Below are 19,477 nucleotides of genomic sequence, written 5' to 3' on the forward strand. Positions count from 1 at the left end.
TATAGAGCCTACCAGCTGACAGTTTGGGGGTGCACCGCTACCATCCCCAGGATCTCTCCAGGGAGCTAGTCTTTGCCTCTTGCAGAGCACAGGAATGGAAGCAGCTCCTGGGGCTCTGGTGCCTGCTTCTTGTCCAGAGATGGCTGCCTCAAAAACTCCATGAAGATATTCCCCAATCTATCTGGCTGCTCGGGGCCAACCCTCCCCCTACCCCAGTAGACATGCCTCACTCCCCTCTCCCAGAGCTGCCTCCTAAGGTGTAACCAAGTGCTGCAGCCCCTCCACATTTGTAACAACACGTATCCAATCCTTAATAAGTGCCAGGGACCATTTTAAGATTGATGTAGATAAACTCATTTAATACACTAGATCTATCTTTATATACCTATAAAATTTTACTATTCATCTCCATTTTACAGCTGAGGAAACAGAGGCACAGAGAGGTTAATCAAAGGCACAGAGTGACAAAACAGAGTGAGTGAAAGTCAGAGTGGGGTGCAGCCCTGGGCCACCCGACACTGCAGAGTAGCACCCTTACCCACCAGGCACTCTGCCTCTTATAACCCTCAAGTCTACCAGGCAGGGCAGGGGACAGGGGGCAGCTGTCAGTGTTTACCTACTCTGAGTCAGGCATTTGACAAACACTCATATGCTTCAATCTCAGAAGAACCAAGTGGAGATGAGCCATGATACTCACTGTCCATGTGGGGAAGCAAGACCAGAGAAGTCTGATCATCTGCCAAGGCCACACAGCCCAGGAAAGGGTGGGCCTGAAATCCAAACCACCCAACAGGCTTCTCCTCCCCAAATCTTCCTCTCCTGACCCCACCAAGCTCAAGAACATGGAGACCAGAAGGGAGGGAAAAGGAAGGGGGATGAGGCGGGTGGAGAAAGACTTCAGAGGCAGGCCTTAGTCTAGCAGCTGCCTTATGTTCCCCAGGGGTCCAGGAGAACCTCTGGACCTCCACCACTTCTTGGGGGACCTCAAGCAGCCATGTCCCTGGAGATAGACCATCCTGATGATCCTACAGTAATGGCTGAGCTTTTGGGGTCTGGAGGAAGGTCCCATGGGGTCCCTCACCCTGCATATCTGGCTAGCCACCGGATGCCAGGGCAGGATGGGGGACACTGCTGATGTTGCTGCACAATCCAGCAGCATCTCCTGATCTGTGGACTTGGGCAAGTGGGTATACAGCCTAGATGGGGGTACCTCACTTCCTCCAGAGAATAAAGGTGACAATCCAGATTGCAGGATAGGCAAGGTCTGGAGCACAGGGGGAGGGCATGAGCTGGGACAGAAATCTGGCCTGAGGCTCCCCTCTGACCCCTGGCTCTGCCAGCCCCACAAAGGGGACAAGGCAGGAAGACAGCATAATCCTTGATGTGGCTAAACATCCCAGGGGGAAGGGAGCTGATCCATGGCAGGGAGGGCCCAGGGGCTTCACTGGAGCAGGCGCCGCCTATATAGCACAGCCAGGAGCATGGCCAGAAACACCCCCGTGGTGGCTACCCCAAGCCACGGAGCCCAGGAGCTGGCCTGGACGGGCTCCTCCTCGACTGTGGGCTGTGGAGTGGCACGTGGCCCAGGATTATGCTCCAGTAGGTCAGCGCTGGGATCCTGGACCACTTGGATCCTGATGGAATCCACCGACTGGTACTCATTCTCCTCTGGGGCATTGTCAGGCCCCGCGCCCAAGGACCTGCTGTAGCTGAGGGCCAGGTCCGCAGAACAGCCCGAGAATGGCTCACTGTCCACCTGGGAGGCCAGCCTGCCTGGCTTGCTCAGCTCCAACTCAGAGCCCCAGCCAGCAGAGCTACGGTCTAGGCCGGGCAAGCTGTCTCTGGTGGAAATGTCTGTGGGTACTGGAGCCGTTGCAGTCTCCTGGGAAAGAAAGGAGGGGCTAGAAGGGACTGGAGATGACTCCATTCCTGGCCAGAGTGTGAACTAGAATCCCAACCCTCTAATTTCCAGCCCATAGTCCAGTGAGGAAGCCACACCCTCTTGGAGACTCAACCCATTGATTCTGCAGGAGGGCAGTGGGGAAGGGGGGGCGGGGCCTGAGGCTCTGCAAAGGTATCAGTAGTGACTTCCTTCAAGGCACCCCTCTCCCTACTCCCCGGCCTGCCTGTGAGCTCACCCTCATGCCCTTCCCTGGGCCCTGGGTGGCTGTGGCATCATCCTTCTGTGACATTTTGCCTAGGCTGAGGGCTATGGAGCAGCCACAGGGTCAGAGGCCTGGCCATGTGCCTGAAGGGTCCAACGGACTTGGTTCCTCTGTCAGACCGCAGCAGCAAGGCCTCAGGTGCAGGCCCAGAGGGGGCAGCTGTGGGGGGCTGGGTCAGTGTGGCTCCCTCAGGCTGCTTTAATCCAGCTTAAGACTGCTGTCTGTAAAGCCCTGGTCACAGAAGGGCAGACTGGATATCCTAGGGGCAAAAATCAAGGCACTGAGGCAGACAGGCCACCCTGCTCTACCCATCACTGTTCCGTCTGCCAAACAGCACTGCTGAGTTTAACCAGGAGCTGCAAGCTCTAAACAGGCCACCCAGCCCTCCTGAGGCAGCAGCACTTAAGAGCTCTAATGATTATTAGTATTCTAAAGGTGGTGGTGTGGTGTCTGGACAAGGCTAGATCTCAGCTCTCTCCCTACACCCTCAAGAAGAAGCCATGGAACAGCCCAGGCTAGAGGCTGAATGGAGACTAGAAAGGGTCCAAGAACAGGGCTTGGGGGGAAAGCCTGGATCACTGCTAGAAGGGAGAGACTCACCCCTGAGGGTACGTTGCTGCTGATGCTGGGCACTGTGTTGGCAGGCCCCTTGCTGGGCACTGTGCTTGCGGACATCTTGTGGTCAGGCACCAGGCCAGCAGGCACTCTGGGGGGCACTGTGCCCGCACGTGTTGAGTTGATGGGCAGTTTGGACGGTGGTAGACTCGTAGTGGGCATTGTACCAGAGGGTTTTGAGCTGGCAGGCAACTTGGAAGGCGCCATCCTGTCAAATGTTGAGTGGGTAGGCACCTTGGAGGGTGCTGTGCTGGTGGTCAGTGCACCAGTGGACACCCCTGCCATGGTGGAGCAGATGGTGGCCTCACCATGGTCGCCAGCAACCCCTGCAGAGGCCGAGCCAGGGGAAGAGGAGGTAGTGCCGGTGGACAGAGCTAATGCTGAGGGTGCAGGCAAACGGCTGGCCCTGGGGATGGAGCGGCTCAGGGGTTTGAAGGAGACAGTTGGAGACACAGGCCCACGGGCTGACGTGAGGCCGGAGGCAGTGCCTACAGGTGGCAAAATAAAAGGGGAAACACAAACCACAGGACCGTTACCCTAAAATCACAGTCGCCTTGGGATCAGAAGGCTGAAGAAAAATCTCTATAGCCTAGCTCAAGTACCTACTGCATCCAGGCCTCCCAACCTCCCAGCCGTGGAGTCCCTCTGGTCATTGTACCCCAGGCCCAACGGTCCAACTACTGCAGGTGCACCTGTGGTCCTCTCTATCCTTAGTTCGGGACCTAAAACTGCATCTATTCTCTCATGAGAGTGAAATGATCCTTTCCCCTGACAGCATCTAGGAGTTTGCAGATCGTTAATTATCCTCCGCTCTTTCTTCTCCTGTCTGGAACACCCCCCCCCCCCTTTCCTCCTGCGTCTACTCCCTAGCTTGGTACAATTTTGGATGCTCCCGCCTCTGCCACCTTCCCCTCCCCGACCAGCAGGAGCCATCCTGGACCAGGGCGAGGTGGCTCTAGTAGAAGAGTTCACAGTAGTCATATGGCACCAGAGGGCCCCCCAGCCCCAAGTATGTGCAAATCTCCCAGGAGGCCTAAGGACTCGAGGGAAAGGGGGGCAGGAACAAAGCCAACCTTGAGAGGAGGGCCTGAACTAGGGCAAACAGGAGGGAGCAGAGGATGATGATTACCCATGGAACCTCTGAGAACACACATGTCAGGCTCTAACGCTGACAAAGGCCTGGAGTAATTCGGATGTACCACCTCACTGCCCCCAAAACCTAACACCACAGAATCTTTCAGGACCCATGTCCATGCATGTCCTGATATCTAAGTGCCCTCTGCCTCCCTGGTCCACTTCAGTCCCCTGAAGCTCCCATTTCCTGAAAGGTGTTCTACTGCAAGCTGACACTGAACAGCATAAATGGGTGCTTGGGAAAGGTTTTTGGAGTGACATGGGCATAGGGCGCTAAGATGGCTTCTCTGAGCCTTTAACTGTTCCCGTGCCTTGTGGCTATCCCAGGGACACCAAAGGCAGGGAAGACCATAGTGCTCCACAGAACACAGTTTAGGAAATAACGATGCAGAGACATGCCAGCCTGAGAGGTCAGAGTGGACAGCTCTATATTCCCAAGGTGGGGGTGCAAAGATCTAGTGTGGGGGTCCGGGCCCTCACCTGATGAAAATAATACTTCCTCTGGGGGCTGAGAGGCTTTAGTGGTTCACTGGCAGCTAGAGCCCCTCTTGGGGCAGGGCAGTGCCTAAGGGTTCCCCTGCCAGGAGATGGCCCCGGCCTTCTGCACCATCCTACAGGTCCTGGAGAACCCCTGCAGTGTCAGTCCCCTTGGAAGAGTCCCTAATCCTTTTCCTCTAGCTATATCCACACCTTCTGCAATGTGAGATGGGGTCTGGCACCCTACTCCTTGACTCTGCTAGCCTCGTGCTTTGCTCTGGCCCACAGAATAAGGTAGGAGGAAAGCTGTCAGTTCTGAGCCTTTGTCCCAGGAGCCTGCTCTCTCAGAATTCTGCTCAGCTGCAATGAAAGAGACTTATCTGGTGAAGGATGAGGACTCACTGAAGCAAACCAAGGGGCCCCAGCCAAAAGGCTTACGCAGAGTGTGCATGTGTGCCAGTGTGTACACAAGAGGGAATTTAGCCAAGATCTGAAGAACTACTCTGAGCCAGCCCAAATTGCTGACCCACAGAATCAGGAGGGAAATAGTCCTATCTTAAGCTACTAGATGCTGGAATGGTTTGTGACATGCAAAATACTGATATGCCCTCTAAGGATTCGGGTTGCTCCCTGAGGTATATCCTCTTTATTCCCACCCTTGCCTCCTGTCCATGGAAGCCAGAGGGGCAACTCTAGTCTTCACCCTCACTGGGAGGTCAGAGAGGCCTGTAACTCCAGATTCCACACATACCTGCTATATGGGCACCGCCCAGCCCTGTATCCTGCTCCTGATGCCCACTGGCAGTCAGAGGGTTGACAGCTGCCATGTCAGAGGAGGGCTCCCGGGGGCCAGCTGGCCTTCTCACAGCCCCAGAATGGGGCATCTGGGGGACTTTCTTTGAACTCTGCAAGAGGGAAAATAGAAATGAGGCAGTTGCTTCTCCCAGAAATGGGCATCTCCTACAGGCCTCAGCCCGTGCCAAAAAGCACAGAAACCAAGGAAGCCCCTGGCCCTGGCTTTGGTCCTTGACAGACCCTCTGCCTACAGAAACCTACCTCATAGAAAACACAAACCATCCCATGGGGAGACTCTATTCATCTGCCTGCCCCATAAAAGGTCTCCCTCTCTGAGGCTGCTGCACAGACCCCTTTCTTGGACTTCAAGTCCATGGTCTGGTGTTTCCTGGACACACCCCATTGTCCGCTTATCACATCCAGATAGAATCAGTCATTTTCCCCCTGAATTTGACTTTGCTGGCAATGATAACTCCATCCATCCCCTTACTTCCAGCTTTCCCAGTATCCCTCCACTCATGGTTCCCCGGTCCCTCAATCTAGTTCAATATCTCATCACATGAACCAGTGCAAAGACCTCAAAACTGTGACCTCACAGCAGGTTGATAAGAGGGTTGGGGGCTGCCACAGGGTGAAGCCCTGGTCAGCAGTCTGAAAGCCAATTTGGAGCATATCTCCATTGAGGAAGCCCTGAGGTTCTGAGCAGAGATTAGGCATGATTTGTGATGGAGACACAAAAGCAGGGGGCCCAAAGTAGACTGTGAGGACGCACCTCTTCCAGGGACTCTGGTAGCTGGGTGTCCTGGACAGGCAAGGGGAAACTTGGCTCCTCCTCTCTGTAGCCGTTGGTGGGTGTACTGGGGGCCACAGCAGGTGCAGGGGGCCCTGGAACCTCAGCAGGAACTAACTGTGGCTCCGCTGGGGCTGGGGGGTGGTTTGAGACCCCTGGGGGACAAAGATATAGTGATGTCAAGGGACACTAGGAATGCTCCCAGTGACAGGAGAGGCCTAGGTGTTCCTGGCCCCCTGGATTGATAACTCTCAGCCCCCTGAAGCTCCCAAAGCTGTCCTGATGTGGGATGTACTTAGAAGAGACAAGATTCACTGAGTGGGAGACAGTAGCAGGAAGGAGAAAGAAGGGAAGGAGGGAGGGAGGGAGGATAACAAGGAGGTAGAAGGGATAGGGCGAGCACATGGGGCACCTCACAAGCCTCTCACCACCTAGACTAGGGTCAGCAGTTGCCATTTCTCTGTCCTCTGGCATTCTGGAACCCAGTGGCTCTCTCTTCCTCGTTGTGGATGGCTGTCACCACTAACTGACCCCTCAGAAAAAAAGAAAGGAAGGGAAGGAAGGAAAAAAGAAAGAAAGCCAACAGGAGACTATTATAAGGCTATAAATCTGAGCAGGGTCTCAGGAGCTGTCTCTAGTTTGAAACATAAGTAGGGCTGGCTTGAGTTTTCTTCCTGTTTTGACCCCTCAGATCTGTCGTCACCAGATCCCTCTGGGCACCTGGCCTGGCAGGGAGCATCGAGAGGGGGCTAAGGAGTAACACAGCTGGGGTGGAGGACCTAGAAAGCTCCAGGGTAAGCTAGGGGGAGAGGAAGAGATGAGGGAAAGAAAAGGAGGAATCTATGAGGGATAAAGAGGAGACAGTGAAGGGAGGGGAAGAGAAGAGAGGAGTGGAGAGAGGAAGGTAAACTGAGGGTGAGATAGGAGGAAGTGAGAAAGAGGTGGGAGGCAAGTGTCGTAGCCACATAAATTAGAGGAAGCCTCATTTGCTGAGCACATGGGAGGTGTCCAGCCCCAGCTAAGCACTCAACACGCCATCCATCATCCCTTGGTATCCACCACAGTCCTACGATGTAGAAGTCTGGTCGTTAGTCCCATTTTACAGAGGAGAAGACTGAGGTTTAAGAGAAATTAAGGGACTTTGCCAAAGAGACATGGTTAGCAAGAGGCTAAGCTGGGATCTACACCCAGGTTTGTCTACTGCCCAGGCATGGTGGGAGGGAGGATGTCAGAGGGAGGCAGGAAGTACAGGGGGGAGGGGACAGGCTGAATGGAGGCCAGGGGAACAGACATGGGTTCCATGAGGAGGGCCAGGGCAGGAAGCTCACCGGACAGGTTGCTCTGGTAGACACGGGCCACTTCGTCAGCCAGACTAGCCAGCTCACAGACCCTCAGCGCCTTGATGAAGGATTCTACCCAGCCGGTCCGCCGCCGAAGGCTGTTAAAGAGCTCCCAGAGGGTGCCCTGGTTCCCCCAGAGCTGGTAAGAGGCCCGCAGTCGATCCTGGAAGACACAGCCAGCTGCCCTGCTCAAGCCAGGTGGCCCTGGCCCCTTTCCCACTCGGGAGAGGATAGCTGCAGAGGCTCCAAGTAGCCCCAAGAGCGAAGCAGCCATCTGAAACTAGGTCAGAGCCTAGGACAAGACCAGTGTTTGAGGCGGGTACCAGGAAATAAGCTCTTACTATGTGCCAGGCCCCACACTTGGGGCGCTGCAAGAATTATCTCATGTAATGCTATTGCCCCTACTCTACTGGTGAGGAAGCCGAAGTAAGTACTTCTTACTTAGCAGAAGTAAAGAGCCTACAGACAGATCCCAGTTAGTCTATCCCCAAAACCTATGGTTTGTTTATGCAGCCCCCAAGGCAAAAAGAAAGGGTTTGGATTAGCAGAGTAGGAAAGGGTGTAGAGGGAACAAAAGATAAAAGGGGGCAAAAGGGACAGTAAGAGAAAGCCAACCCTAATAATCAGGAGCATGGGGCCCTGGAAGATCCTGATAAGGAATCTCAGGGCGACAGGGGTTCTAGATCCACTGAAATCCCACATACAGATGAGCAACCAGACAGCAGAAATGAAAACCCACAGGAAACATTTACTGCAAAATGAGTCACAAGGCATCCCCACAAGCCCCCAGATACAAGGGAGGGGGCCGGACACCACCACCTCCCCCCATCAGCCACAGGCCTGCGGCGCCACCACCACCACAGCTTCGTGGTGGAAGCAGAGTGCTGGTGCCCTCTGGGAGCAGCTAAATCTAGGAGGCGGCCAGCTCCACTTCACTTGGGGCCACAGCAGAGCAGTCTGGCTCTCGTGAACTCTCGAAACAGAGCCCTGGGCTCCCTGTCAGGACAGGGTCCCCTGACAAGGAGAATGGAGTCAACACAGCACGAACAACGATAAGAAAGACAAAGTAAAGTCCCAATGGAAGCAGGAGATGGGACTGAGGCCCAGAAATCTCAGGCAGCCAGCACCCTATATTTTAGCACTACACCATATGGACACGAGAGGGAGCTCAGCCACGTCGCAAAGGCCAGCCTGAATCACACTTCATTCTCCGAGTTAGAGAAGCATCAAGGTCAAGAAGCAGGATGGAGTGCCCAAGTGGCTCAGTTGGTTAAGCAGTTAAGTGCCTGCCTTCAGCTCAGGCCATGATCCCAGGTTCTGGGATCACGCCCCACATCGGGCTTCCTGTGCGGGAAGAGGAAGTCTGCTTCTCCCTCTCCCTCTGCTCTCTATCTCAAATTTAAAAAAAAAATCTTTAAAAAATTTAAAAAGAAAGAAAAGCAGGATGCAGATGACAGAGAAGGAAGGAGTTGGCCCTGGCTCTGGGCAAAGCTCTGGCGCCCCTGCCCCCCCCCCCCCCCCCCCCCCCCCCCCCCCGCCCCGGGTCAGCTGTCACGCCCCTGCTCACCTGGTCGCTTGTTGTAAGGCAGGACAAGTAAGGGAGTATCTCCAGAACATGAATACGGCCAAAATTGCTGAAATGGTGGCGGATATACTCGTAAGTCTTGTCCTCAGCAAACGTCATCGCTGTCTAGGTTCTACAGTGACACAGAGGCTCTGGCCCATAAAAGGATGGACGGAGAGGGAAAAAAGGACTGAAAGAAAACACACCACATATGGCAACAGAGTTGGGAGTGGGGTTGGACAGAAGGCAATCACTTCTCTTTCTCAACTCTCTGCAATGTTTGCTTTTTTCTTTAATCAACCAATTTTATTACTGCCTGAGTCCCAGAGGCCCTCAATAAACCTACTTAAAAATGAAATTGATGACCAAAAGAAATCATATCCGGGAAAGAAAAAAAAAGAAATCATATCCAAAAGAAAGAAAGAAATCAGATCCAGATCTAGGCCCCATTTCTGCCCGCCCTGCAGGTTGGTCAGTGTTGGGGAGGGTTCTGACTCCCTGCCATGGTCCCAAGGTCTGTATGTGTCCCTAGTCGCTGATAGCAAGAGGACTCCACCAAGGACTGCTGCTTCTTTGGGGTACACTAGAAAAAAGAGAAAAAAGCCCCAAAATAATAATAGGATCATCCTACTTTAAAGGTCAAGAAAATGAGGTACCAAGAAATTAAGGGGCTTGCTAGTTAGCAGAAGAGCAAAGATCAGAGGTCAGGTCCTTTCCAGAACATGACCGCAAGCCCACCATTAAAGCTTGCCACATACATGTTCTTAGGATAGGAGGCTAGTTCCACTCACCGTATGATCTAGGGCAAATTACCGGCTTTCTACAGTCTTCTCTTTACCCCTAAAATGACTCAGAGGGCTTGTTTTGACAATACAGTAGCTCAACTGCATAAGCCTGACATTTACAAGTGCCTCAATTACTAGCAATTGCTACTACTTGCTTAGGTAGGACTTACCACAATTTGCAATTATAGATGGGGTTGTCTGTGAGTTCCTTACCTGCCTCCCCCTCAGGGAGAGCTGCAGGGAATAAGAGGGACAAGATCTCTGCCATCATCCAATTTATATTCTATTGGGGTGGGACAGATAACAAATCAGTAAACACGTACATAAATAAGAATTCCAAATAGTAACCAAGTTATGAAGAAAATAAACCAGGGTTTTGAGACAGAATCCCTGGAGAAGGACGTGCTGCATGAACAGAGGTGGTCAGGTAAGTCTTTCTGAATTGGTGACATTTGAGCTGAGCCATTCTGAGCTGCAAGATCAGCATTTTGGGCGGAGGGCACAGCAATTTAAAAGTCCTAAGGTGGAAATGACCTTGGCATGTTTGAAGAACAGAAAGCAGGTCTGGGTGGTCCAGGTTTAGAAAGCTAAGGGGAGGGGAAGGGATCAAGGTCAAGGAGGTTCTGAAAAGTGGTGGCTCATGTGCAGTGTTGCAGGAAAGGACTCTGGGGGTTGTTATTTTTGCTTTGGGGGGTTTCTTGGAGTGAAATGGGAAGCCACTGGGGGTTCTGAGCAGAGAAGGGAGAGGATCTGACTTATGTTAAAGACCTCTCTGGTAGTTGTGAGGACCTGGATTGTACAGAGGCCAGGATGGAAGCAGGGAGACAATTGGGAGGCTGAAGCAGGGGGCCACAGGATGGGTATGGCCAGAATGCTGCCCATGGAGATGGTGAGAGGTGGCTGGATTCCTAGTGGGTCCTGGATGTGGGAAGTGAGGGAGAGAGAAGAATCAAGGATAACTCCTCAGGCACTAGGTAGATGGATGGTGCCATTTAGGCAGGCCAGAGAATCTGGTGGAGAAGCTGTGGTGCAGAGAGGATTCCAAAGCTCCATTTTGATCAGGTGATCATAGTGTCTCAAGTCTGAGACACTATGACATGTCCAAGTGGGTTTTCTGGGAAGAAAGGGGTCAGAAGAGGAGCCAGACTGGAGCAAAAATGTGGGTGTGTGGCTTGGGTGGGACTCTAGAAGATAATGTTGCAGAGCAGAGCTGGGGCCACCAGTCTGTCACCCATATGGGAAATGGGGCAGTAGTCCTGTCTGCTGGCCTCATAGCCTCATGTGGCATGCCTTGCTCTGTCAGCCACCAGGTGCTACATTATTGGTGTGGCAAGTGTCAATGACAGAAGTCAAGAGGTTCAAGAAGATGGGGCAGGGGTCCTCTGAGCGTTCAGGAGATGAGCAAAGAACTCTAAGGTGGCTAAATGACGCTTTTCTCCTTTCTTTCCATGGCATGTGGGGAGGGACAAGGATAGAGTCAGGTGATACATTCTTCTGCATCTGAGCCGCAGCCCTAAGGACAAGAGTTTGGGGGGTATGGAAGTAGAACATGCTCCAACCAAAAAGGAAGGAAGCCCATATTTGTTCATATTTATTCATGATCTACTATAGGCAGGCACATTCTAATTTTCTTTCCTTTAGGAGAGGAGAAATGATGCTGGGTTGTACAAACAGACCAGTGGCCCTAACAGGATTTGAACCCAGGACTTGCTGTCTCATTGCAGTTCACCATACACCTTACAGAACATAGGGGCTGCTGCAACAAGTGAGACTCACAGCCCCAGAGGGACCAAGGCCACTGCCTGGGTGAGGGGAGTCCTCAGATGGGGGTGTGCCAGGGAGGCTGAAAGACGTAGTCCCTTCTCTTGTAGGAATAGTATGTAAATCATTCAGACAAGGCTGACTGCATGCTAACCTGCCCTGTTCGGCAGTCGCAGTTCTCAGATCGCTGACTGTCCTTCCAGAAGTTTTTAAGGCTCCACAGCGTGCACAGAACGTCGTTTTTTGGTTGTGTTTTTTTTTCCCCCAATGTTTTCCTAGCAGCTCCTTCCGGTCTCAGAGAAGGGCGGACTGACGCTGCGAGAAGTTCCTACCTTGAATGCCCCGGACGCGCTGAGTGCGTCCCGGAAAGAAATAACCACCCGGAGGAGAGAGGCGAGGCCTCACTGATTTGGCTCCAATTCCTGGAAGGAACCAGGCCCGCGGAGGGAGGGAGGGAGGCTGTTCTGGTCAGATGTCACCACCGAGAACTGTCAAGGCCCGGGGGAGGACGGCGGCCTCTAGGCGCGGCCGCAGCTCCGGGAGGTTAGGCCTCGCCCCAGGGTCACCCCCGGCCTGCGGGGCGCTGGAGGCACTCAGCAGCCAGCGCCTGTCTGCTCCCCCAACCTCCCCTCCCGCCCGAGCACACGACCCACGCCCCCCCGCCCCGCCCGGCGCTGCCGCGAAGCGCGGCGCCTCGGGACCGGCTCTAACCCAGCCCCGCGCAGCCAGTCCCGTCCCCGGACCCCCGTGCGCCCCGGTGGGCTCCGCGTCCCGCTCCGCTCTTGCCTCCGCTGACCACCGCTCCGAAAGCCATCGGCGCGCCCAGAGCCCAGGGGACCGACCGCGCCCGGGACGGCTAACTTACCTCGGTAGCCACTACCCGGCTACCCGCGGACCTCCGCAGACACCCCGGAACCCTCCCCTGCAGGAGGGGGCGCGGCAGAGAGGGGCGGGACCGCGAGGCCATTGGCCAGGCGGCGGGGGCGGGGCGTGGCGGCCAGCCTGAGCCACTGGGCCGCGGGGGTGGGCGCTTGGCAGTGGTTCGAGGGCCTGGACCCGCGGGACAGGCGCTCCGGGCAGACCTAGGCTCCTGCTGGGGCGCAGAGGATCAGATTATTTTGTTTGTCCAGAACAAACTTCCAGGGGAAATACAGAATCTGGCTAGAACTCAAGTGGATGACCGACCTCGGAGTCAGTGCTCGGCTGGGTCCCCATGCTTCCTACGCCAAGCAATCACTCCTCCTGAGTAATTTGAGGGGGGAGGGTCTTTATGGCATTTGTACCGGGGCACCCAGGGCCTGGCATAAAGTTAGTGCCCAATAAATATCGAGTGATACGCAAAGTGCACAGGAAGCGACACCAATGCTGGGCCTGAGGAAGCAGGATCACAGTGCGAGGAGGCTGGGTAGGTGAGAGCAGGGCAGGGGCGCCAAGTTCGGGCTGCCCAGACTGCTGGCTGTGGGTCTTGAGTGCTGTGTGGGAAAGGCTTCTCTGCCCAAGGGTCTGGACCAGGTACCTCCCCACAGCGCCTGCCAGCTGCCTGGCCCTTCCTCTGTTTGGGGCTGAGGCCAGCAATTACTGAGCCTCCCACTGTGTTCCAGGTACAGGCTTAAAGTCTTATACCTTAGAAGCCACTAAATACTCAGACAATCACCAGGTAGAGGTTTATTTTTCCTGGTTTTAAGAAATATTAAAAGATTCAGGGGTGTCTGGGTGGCTCAGTCAGTTGAGGGTCTGCCTTTGGCTGGGGTCATGATCTCAGGGTCCTAGGGTCAAACCCGCATCTGGCTCCCTCCTCATCGGAGAGCTTGCTTCTCTCTCTCACTCTGCTGCTCCCCCTGCTTGTGCTCTCTCTCTGTCAAATAAATGAATAGAATCTTAAAAAATAAATAAATAAAAGATTCAGAAAATGGCAGTTCTTAAGTGAAACCTATGCCAAGCCTATCACCCAGCCACCACTCCTAGGTGTGTGTCACATGCACAATAGCTAATATTCATAGTGGCTTTGTTCACAATAGGCAAACTCTGGGAACGACCCAAAGGTCCATCAGCAGAATAAAGAGATAAACTGTGGTGTGGTCACATTGTGGAATAGTATGCAGCAGTGAAAAAGAGCAAACAATTCATATACACAGCATGGATGAGTCTCCCCCAGATAAATGGGCACCACTGCTAGCAGAGTCAAGTACAAAAAGTACATGCTGTCTGTTTCCCCAGTTGCAAGGTAAGGCAAGTTTGAAAAACAAGCAAAACTCATCTACATAAAGAAAAATCATTCACTGTTGACTTCTGGGTTGGGGTACAGGGGAACTTTTGCAGGGAATGGAAATGTTCTATATCTTGATGTGAGCAGTGTGCACATGGGCTTGTGCATATGTAAAAATGCATCAGCTGTACACTTAAGATTGTTATACTTTACCCTGCAACTTAAAAATGAAAGAGAGACTGGGAACCTGGATGGCTCAGTCTAACTCTTGATCATGATCTCAGGGTCGGAAGATTGAGCCACTGCCTCAGGCTCTGCACTCAGTGGAGACTCTGCTGAAGATTCTCTCTCTCCCTCTCCCTTTGCCCCTCTCCCCCACACTGTTATTTGTGCGTGCACATGCTCTGTCAAATAAATAAAAATGTTTTTAAAAATCTAGTCTATAGCTGATATAAACCTTTAGGATGGCTATTATAAAACAAAATAACAAGTATTGGCAAGGATATGGAGAGACTGGAACCCTTGAACATTACTGGTGGCAATGTGAAATGGTGCAGTTGCTATGGAACAGTATGGCTATTTTATTGTGGTGTAACATACACATAACATAAAATTTACCATTCTAACCATTTTTAAGTGAACAGTTCTGTGGCATTAAGTACATTCACGTTGTTGTACAGCCATCACCACCATCCATTTCTAGAACTTTTTCATCTTCCCCAGTAAAACTGTCTACCAATTAAACACTCCACTCTCCATTGCACCCAGCTTCTAGAAGCTCCTATTCTACTTTCTGTCTCTGAGTTTGCCTATTCTAGATAGCTTATATAAATGGAATCATATATTTGTCATTTCATGACTGGCTTATTTCACTTAGCATAATGTCTTCAAAGTTCATCCATGTTAAAGTATATACTAGAATTTTCTACCTTTTTAAGATTGAATAATATTCCATTATATGAGTAGACCATGTTTTGTTTATCCATTCATCCACTGCTTTTTACCTTTTGGCAGTTGTGAATAATACTGTTATAAACATGGGTATACAAAATCTGTTCACATCCCTGCTTTCATTTCTTTGGGTATGTATCTAGAAGTAGACTTCCTGGATTATATGGTAATTCTAATTTTAAATTTTAGAGGAAAGGGGTAGAGAGTTTCACTGGGGAAGATGAAAAAGTTCTGGAAATTGATGGTGGTGATGTCTGCACAACAACGTGAATATACTTAATGCCAAGAACTGTACACTTAAAAATGGTCAGAATGATTAATTTTATGTTATGTATATATTACCACAATAAAAATTCTGGCCTACATAGTCTTCTTGCCACCTTTGTCTGGGACCCAAAGGAGGGCACATCATCCCATCTGTGGAATTCTTGCCAAAACTCATAATTTGAAGCCAATCATGGGGAAATTTCAAACCAACCCAAATGAAGGACATTCAACAGGCATCTAGTTCAATACAGTAGCCACTTTGCACAGTAGCCATTTCCCACAAATTAAAATAGCATGTAAAACAGTTCCTCAGCCCCACGAGCCACACTTCAGATGCTGTATTTATGTGGCTGCCATGTTGTACAGAAAATATATTGTGCATTTCTATCATTTTTTAAAAAGATTTTTATATATTTATTCACGAGAGACACTGAGAGAGAGAGGCAGAGACACAGGCAGAGGGAGAAGCAGACTCCATGCAGGAAGCCTGATGTGCGACTCGATTCTGGGATTCCGGGATCCCGCCCTGAACCAAAGGCAGACACAACCGCCAAGCTACACAGGTGTCCTGATGTGCATTTCTATCATTGCATAAAATTCTATTGGAGTTTTTTTTTAAAGTATACTGAACAGCATTGATATACAGAATAACTCCCAAAAAATGTCAAAGCCACCATGGAAAGACAAAGAAAGACTGAGGAACTATTCCTGATTAAACAAGAATAAAGAGAACTGAGAGCAATGTGAGATCCCAAATTGGACCATGAAATCTCTGGATGTTGGTGGGACAAATGAGGAAATCTGACCAAGGCTTTGGGTTAGTTAATAATACTCTATGTTAATTTTCTGGTTTTGATCATTGGGAAATGATTATGTAAGATGTAAACATTTTATTATTTTTGCAACTGGTTTGTAAGTCTAATTATTTCAAAATGAAAAGTTTTAAAGTAAAATACAATATAAAATCATCTTTGGACAATATTGGCTATTTATATTAATTTGCCTTTCACTGTTGACTGCATTCCATTCTGTTTTATGAATAGAATTCATTTATTTTGGCTTCTTAAGTTTTTATTTAAATTCCAGTTAAGGGGGTACCTGGGTGGCTCAGTGGTTGAGTGTCTGTCTTTGGCTCAGGTTGTGATCCTGGAGTCCTGGGATTGAGTCCTGCATCAGGCTCCCTGCAGGGAACCTGCTTCTCCCTCTTGCCTATCTCTCTGCCTCTCTCTCATGAATAAATAAATAAAATCTTTTTTTAAAATGAATAAATAAATTCCAGTTAACATACAGTATAATATTAGTTTCAGGTGTACAATATAGTGCTCCAACACTTCCATCCCTCACCTCATGTTCATCATGACTAAGGAGAGACATCATGCTCTCCTTAATCCCCATCACCTACATCACCCATCCCCCACCCATCTCCCTTCCAGTAACCCTGTTTGTTCTCTATATTTAAGTCTATCAGATTTGTCTCCATGCATAGTTTAATTTTTTTTAAGATTTTATTTATTTATTCATGAGAGAAAGAGGCAGAGACACAGGCAGAGGGAGAAGCAGGCTCCATGCAGGGAAACTGATGTGGGACTCGATCTGGGGTCTCTAGGGTCACGCCCTGGGCTAAAGGTGCCGCTAAACCGCTGAGCCACCCGGGCTGCCCATCCATTTGTAGTTTATTGATCGCTGTCCATTTATTAGTGAAAGGTCAAGAGAGTGATCTATATCCCAGGCTGCAATCCCCTCCAGTGAGTGCCTTTGGAGCACTCCACTTTAAAGCTCATAACCAGGCCAGTGCCACAAGGCCCAAGTCGCCAGGCCAGTGCCACAAGGAGGGCTGTGTGGCTTATATGTGTTGATTCAGCAACCACCAGCTCACATTTCCCCCCAGAGAGCAGAGTCAGGCCCAAAGAATAGTGACAGAGGGCCCCAAAAAGGGAAATGTTCTCATGTCTGAGTCCCTTCAGGGAACTCTCCAAGACTGAAAAACAAAATATAAACCCTGCCTTTACAATCTTGTTTCAGATAGGTTTTTAAACTGTTATTATTTAAACTATTTTATTTCTCACACTGCCAATTTCATTACAAAAAATATATATTCTCAGTGAAGCTGGAGAAAAGTTATATGCTAATATAGTTTAATATAGGGAAAACCAGAATTGCTTGATGAAGAAAACTAAAATCTGTACTCATAAGGCTACCACTCCAGAAAAACAGCGGGTGACACTCCAGTGTCTTCTCTTTCTTAAAAAAGATTTATTTATCAGAGAGAGAGAGTGAGAGATTGAGAGATGAGAGACCAATGGGGGGGGGGAGGAATGGAAAGGGCAGAGAGAGAAAGAATCCCAAGCAGACTCCCTGCTGAGCACAGAGCCCACAGGGGTCTGGACCCCACCACCCTGAGATCACCACCAGAGCAGAAACCAAGAGTCGTACGCTTAACCGACTGAGCCACCCAGGCACCCCACTCCAGTGTCTTTTCTTCTAGAATTTTCTTCCCTACGGTTCAGGGCCTCTGAGTCCTCTGGCTTCCAGGAGAGGACTAAACCAGCCTAAACCAGCTGCATGAGATCTTTGGACATAACAGGGTCTGGTATAAGCTCACCTTATCTCTCAGTGGTCTCAGGAGAAGAGGGCTTGGTCCATGTTACCTTGCAGGTCAGTCCCTGCTACAGGTGGCTCCTCCAAGGCTTAGTTAGCCCCTTTGATCAGCATGGCCTCTTCATCAGCCTCAGGGCATTGTGTTGCTGGTCATGTGTGACTCAGGAACTTCTGTCCTGCCCTTCCTTCCAGAAAATCACTGACATAAGTTGCTTGGCAACAGATATTTACCTGAGATTTGTAGGAAAACAAGTAAATGAGTGCATGGGCAGGATGTGGCTTCCAAGCTACCAGAGTTCCTAAAATTCACAGACCTCCCCCAATACAGGAGCCTTCCCCTGACCACATCCCTCCAAGGCCCCAGCTTCCTGCAACATTGCTGCTGCCCTGCTTGCTTTCAGCCCCTCTTGCTGTCTCATGTCCTAGGGCCCCACCCCTAGGATCTGGAGCCAGTGAAGAAGACAGAAATCACTGTAGTTATTTTGTGCATGAAAGGGCTTTGTTTCTAGAAGCATAATTCTGTGAAATGTATCAATCTTCAGTGTGCCACTTGATTAATCTTTACCTATGTAAATACCTGTGTAACCAGCACCTGAACCAAAATCTGGAATATTTCCATCTCTCCAGAAAGTTCCTTTGTACTCCTTTATCAATCTTAACCCTAACTCACTATTCTGACTCCACCATAGTTTTTGCCTGTTCTTGAATTTAATATAAACAAAATCAAGGGGATCCCTGGGTGGCTCAGCGGTTTAGCGCCTGTCACATTGGGCTCCCTGCGTGGAACCTGCTTCTCCCTCTGCCTGTGTCTCTGCCTCTGTGTGTGTGTGTCTTTCATGAATAAATAAATAAAATATTTTTTTAAAAAAATAAACAAAATCAAATAAATACATGCTGTTTTGTGTCTGGCATCTTTCATGTAGTATTTTTTAAAAAGATTTTTATTTATTTATTCATGAGAGACAGAGAGAGAGAGAGAGAGAGAGAGGCAGAAACACAGGCAGAGGGAGAAGCAGGCTCCATGCAGGGAGCCTGATGCAGGACTCGATCCTGGGACTCCAGGACCACGTCCTAGGCCAAAGGCAGGCGCCAAACCACTGAGCCACCCAGGGATCCCCTAGCATTTTTTTTTTAAGTAATCTCTTACCCTAACATGGTGCTCAAATTCAGAGTTGCATGCTCCACTGACTGAGACAGCCAGGTGCCTCTACCCAACGTGTTTTTGACATTCATCTATGTTGTTGCTTGTTTCAGGAATTTGTTATTTCATTGCTGAGTAGTATTCTATTATATAAATATGCCACAATTTTTTTATTCATTCTATTTTCTATGGAATATTTGGGCCTCTTTGGGTTCGGGCTACTAGCAATAAAGCTGCTATGAACATTCACATATAAATCTTTTTGTGGAGTTATGCACTCATTTAAAAATTGTTGGACAATAGGATATGTTTACTTTATTAGAAGCTTCCAGGGATGGCTAGCTGTCTCAGTTGGTAGAGCATATGACTTTTGGTTTCAAAGTCGTGAGTCAAGCCCCACATTGCAGATGGAGACTACTTAAACAAACAAAAAGCTTCCAAGCAATTTGCCAAAGTGGTTGCATCATTTTACACTCCCACCGGCAGGGTACTGATGGTTTCAGGTGATCCAATTCAGTCCTCTATTTCACCAACACATAACTTGGTCAGTTTCTTTTTTCCCCAACAGGTAGGAATTTTATAGAGAGAATTAGTTTATTTCAAAATTGGAGGTGGCGGGTGTGGGGGGCGGGGGTAGCTGCAGGCAGCAGGAGGCTGCCAAGGGGAGTAACTGAATCAAGAGCACATCACCCAGGCAGAAGCAAGAAGGCCCCTGCTGTCACCCTCAGCCCCACACAGCTCTCTCTCAATATCTAGTCAGTGCAGGAATGCCAAGTCTGGCTGCTGAGACTGGCTCTAGACCCTCACATTTGTGTCCCTGCTGTCGGCAGAAGTGGTAGCAGGAAGATGGCCCCCACCCCCTAAATCTCTGATGGGGGCATCTAATAG

At 50.3% G+C, this 19,477-nt stretch overlaps 1 protein-coding gene across 6 annotated transcripts; it reads right to left on the reverse strand.

Annotated features, from left to right (window-relative positions):
• Positions 1-338: 338 nt before the first annotated feature.
• MAVS (mitochondrial antiviral signaling protein) lies at positions 339-17,726 on the reverse strand. Of its 6 annotated transcripts, none has more exons than XM_025469406.3 (8): positions 12,292-12,369; positions 9,879-9,948; positions 8,884-9,070; positions 7,305-7,479; positions 5,959-6,131; positions 5,143-5,296; positions 2,766-3,268; positions 339-1,882 (listed from the first exon to the last, which is right to left on the reverse strand). In XM_025469406.3, the coding sequence occupies exons 3-8, from the start codon at positions 8,998-9,000 to the stop codon at positions 1,442-1,444; spliced, it is 1,563 nt and encodes a 520-aa protein (XP_025325191.1). In that variant the 5' UTR covers positions 9,001-9,070; positions 9,879-9,948; positions 12,292-12,369; the 3' UTR covers positions 339-1,441. The 6 variants fall into 6 exon arrangements, with proteins under 6 accessions (XP_025325191.1, XP_048956678.1, XP_025325193.1 ...); XM_049100721.1 differs by having other exon boundaries at positions 9,836-9,948; positions 12,292-12,337; XM_025469408.3 differs by having other exon boundaries at positions 11,581-12,297.
• Between the last annotated feature and the right edge of the window lie 1,751 nt (positions 17,727-19,477).

Source organism: Canis lupus, chromosome 24 (genome assembly GCF_003254725.2).
Source record: "Canis lupus dingo isolate Sandy chromosome 24, ASM325472v2, whole genome shotgun sequence".
In the NCBI taxonomy this organism is placed as follows: Eukaryota; Metazoa; Chordata; class Mammalia; order Carnivora; family Canidae; genus Canis; species Canis lupus.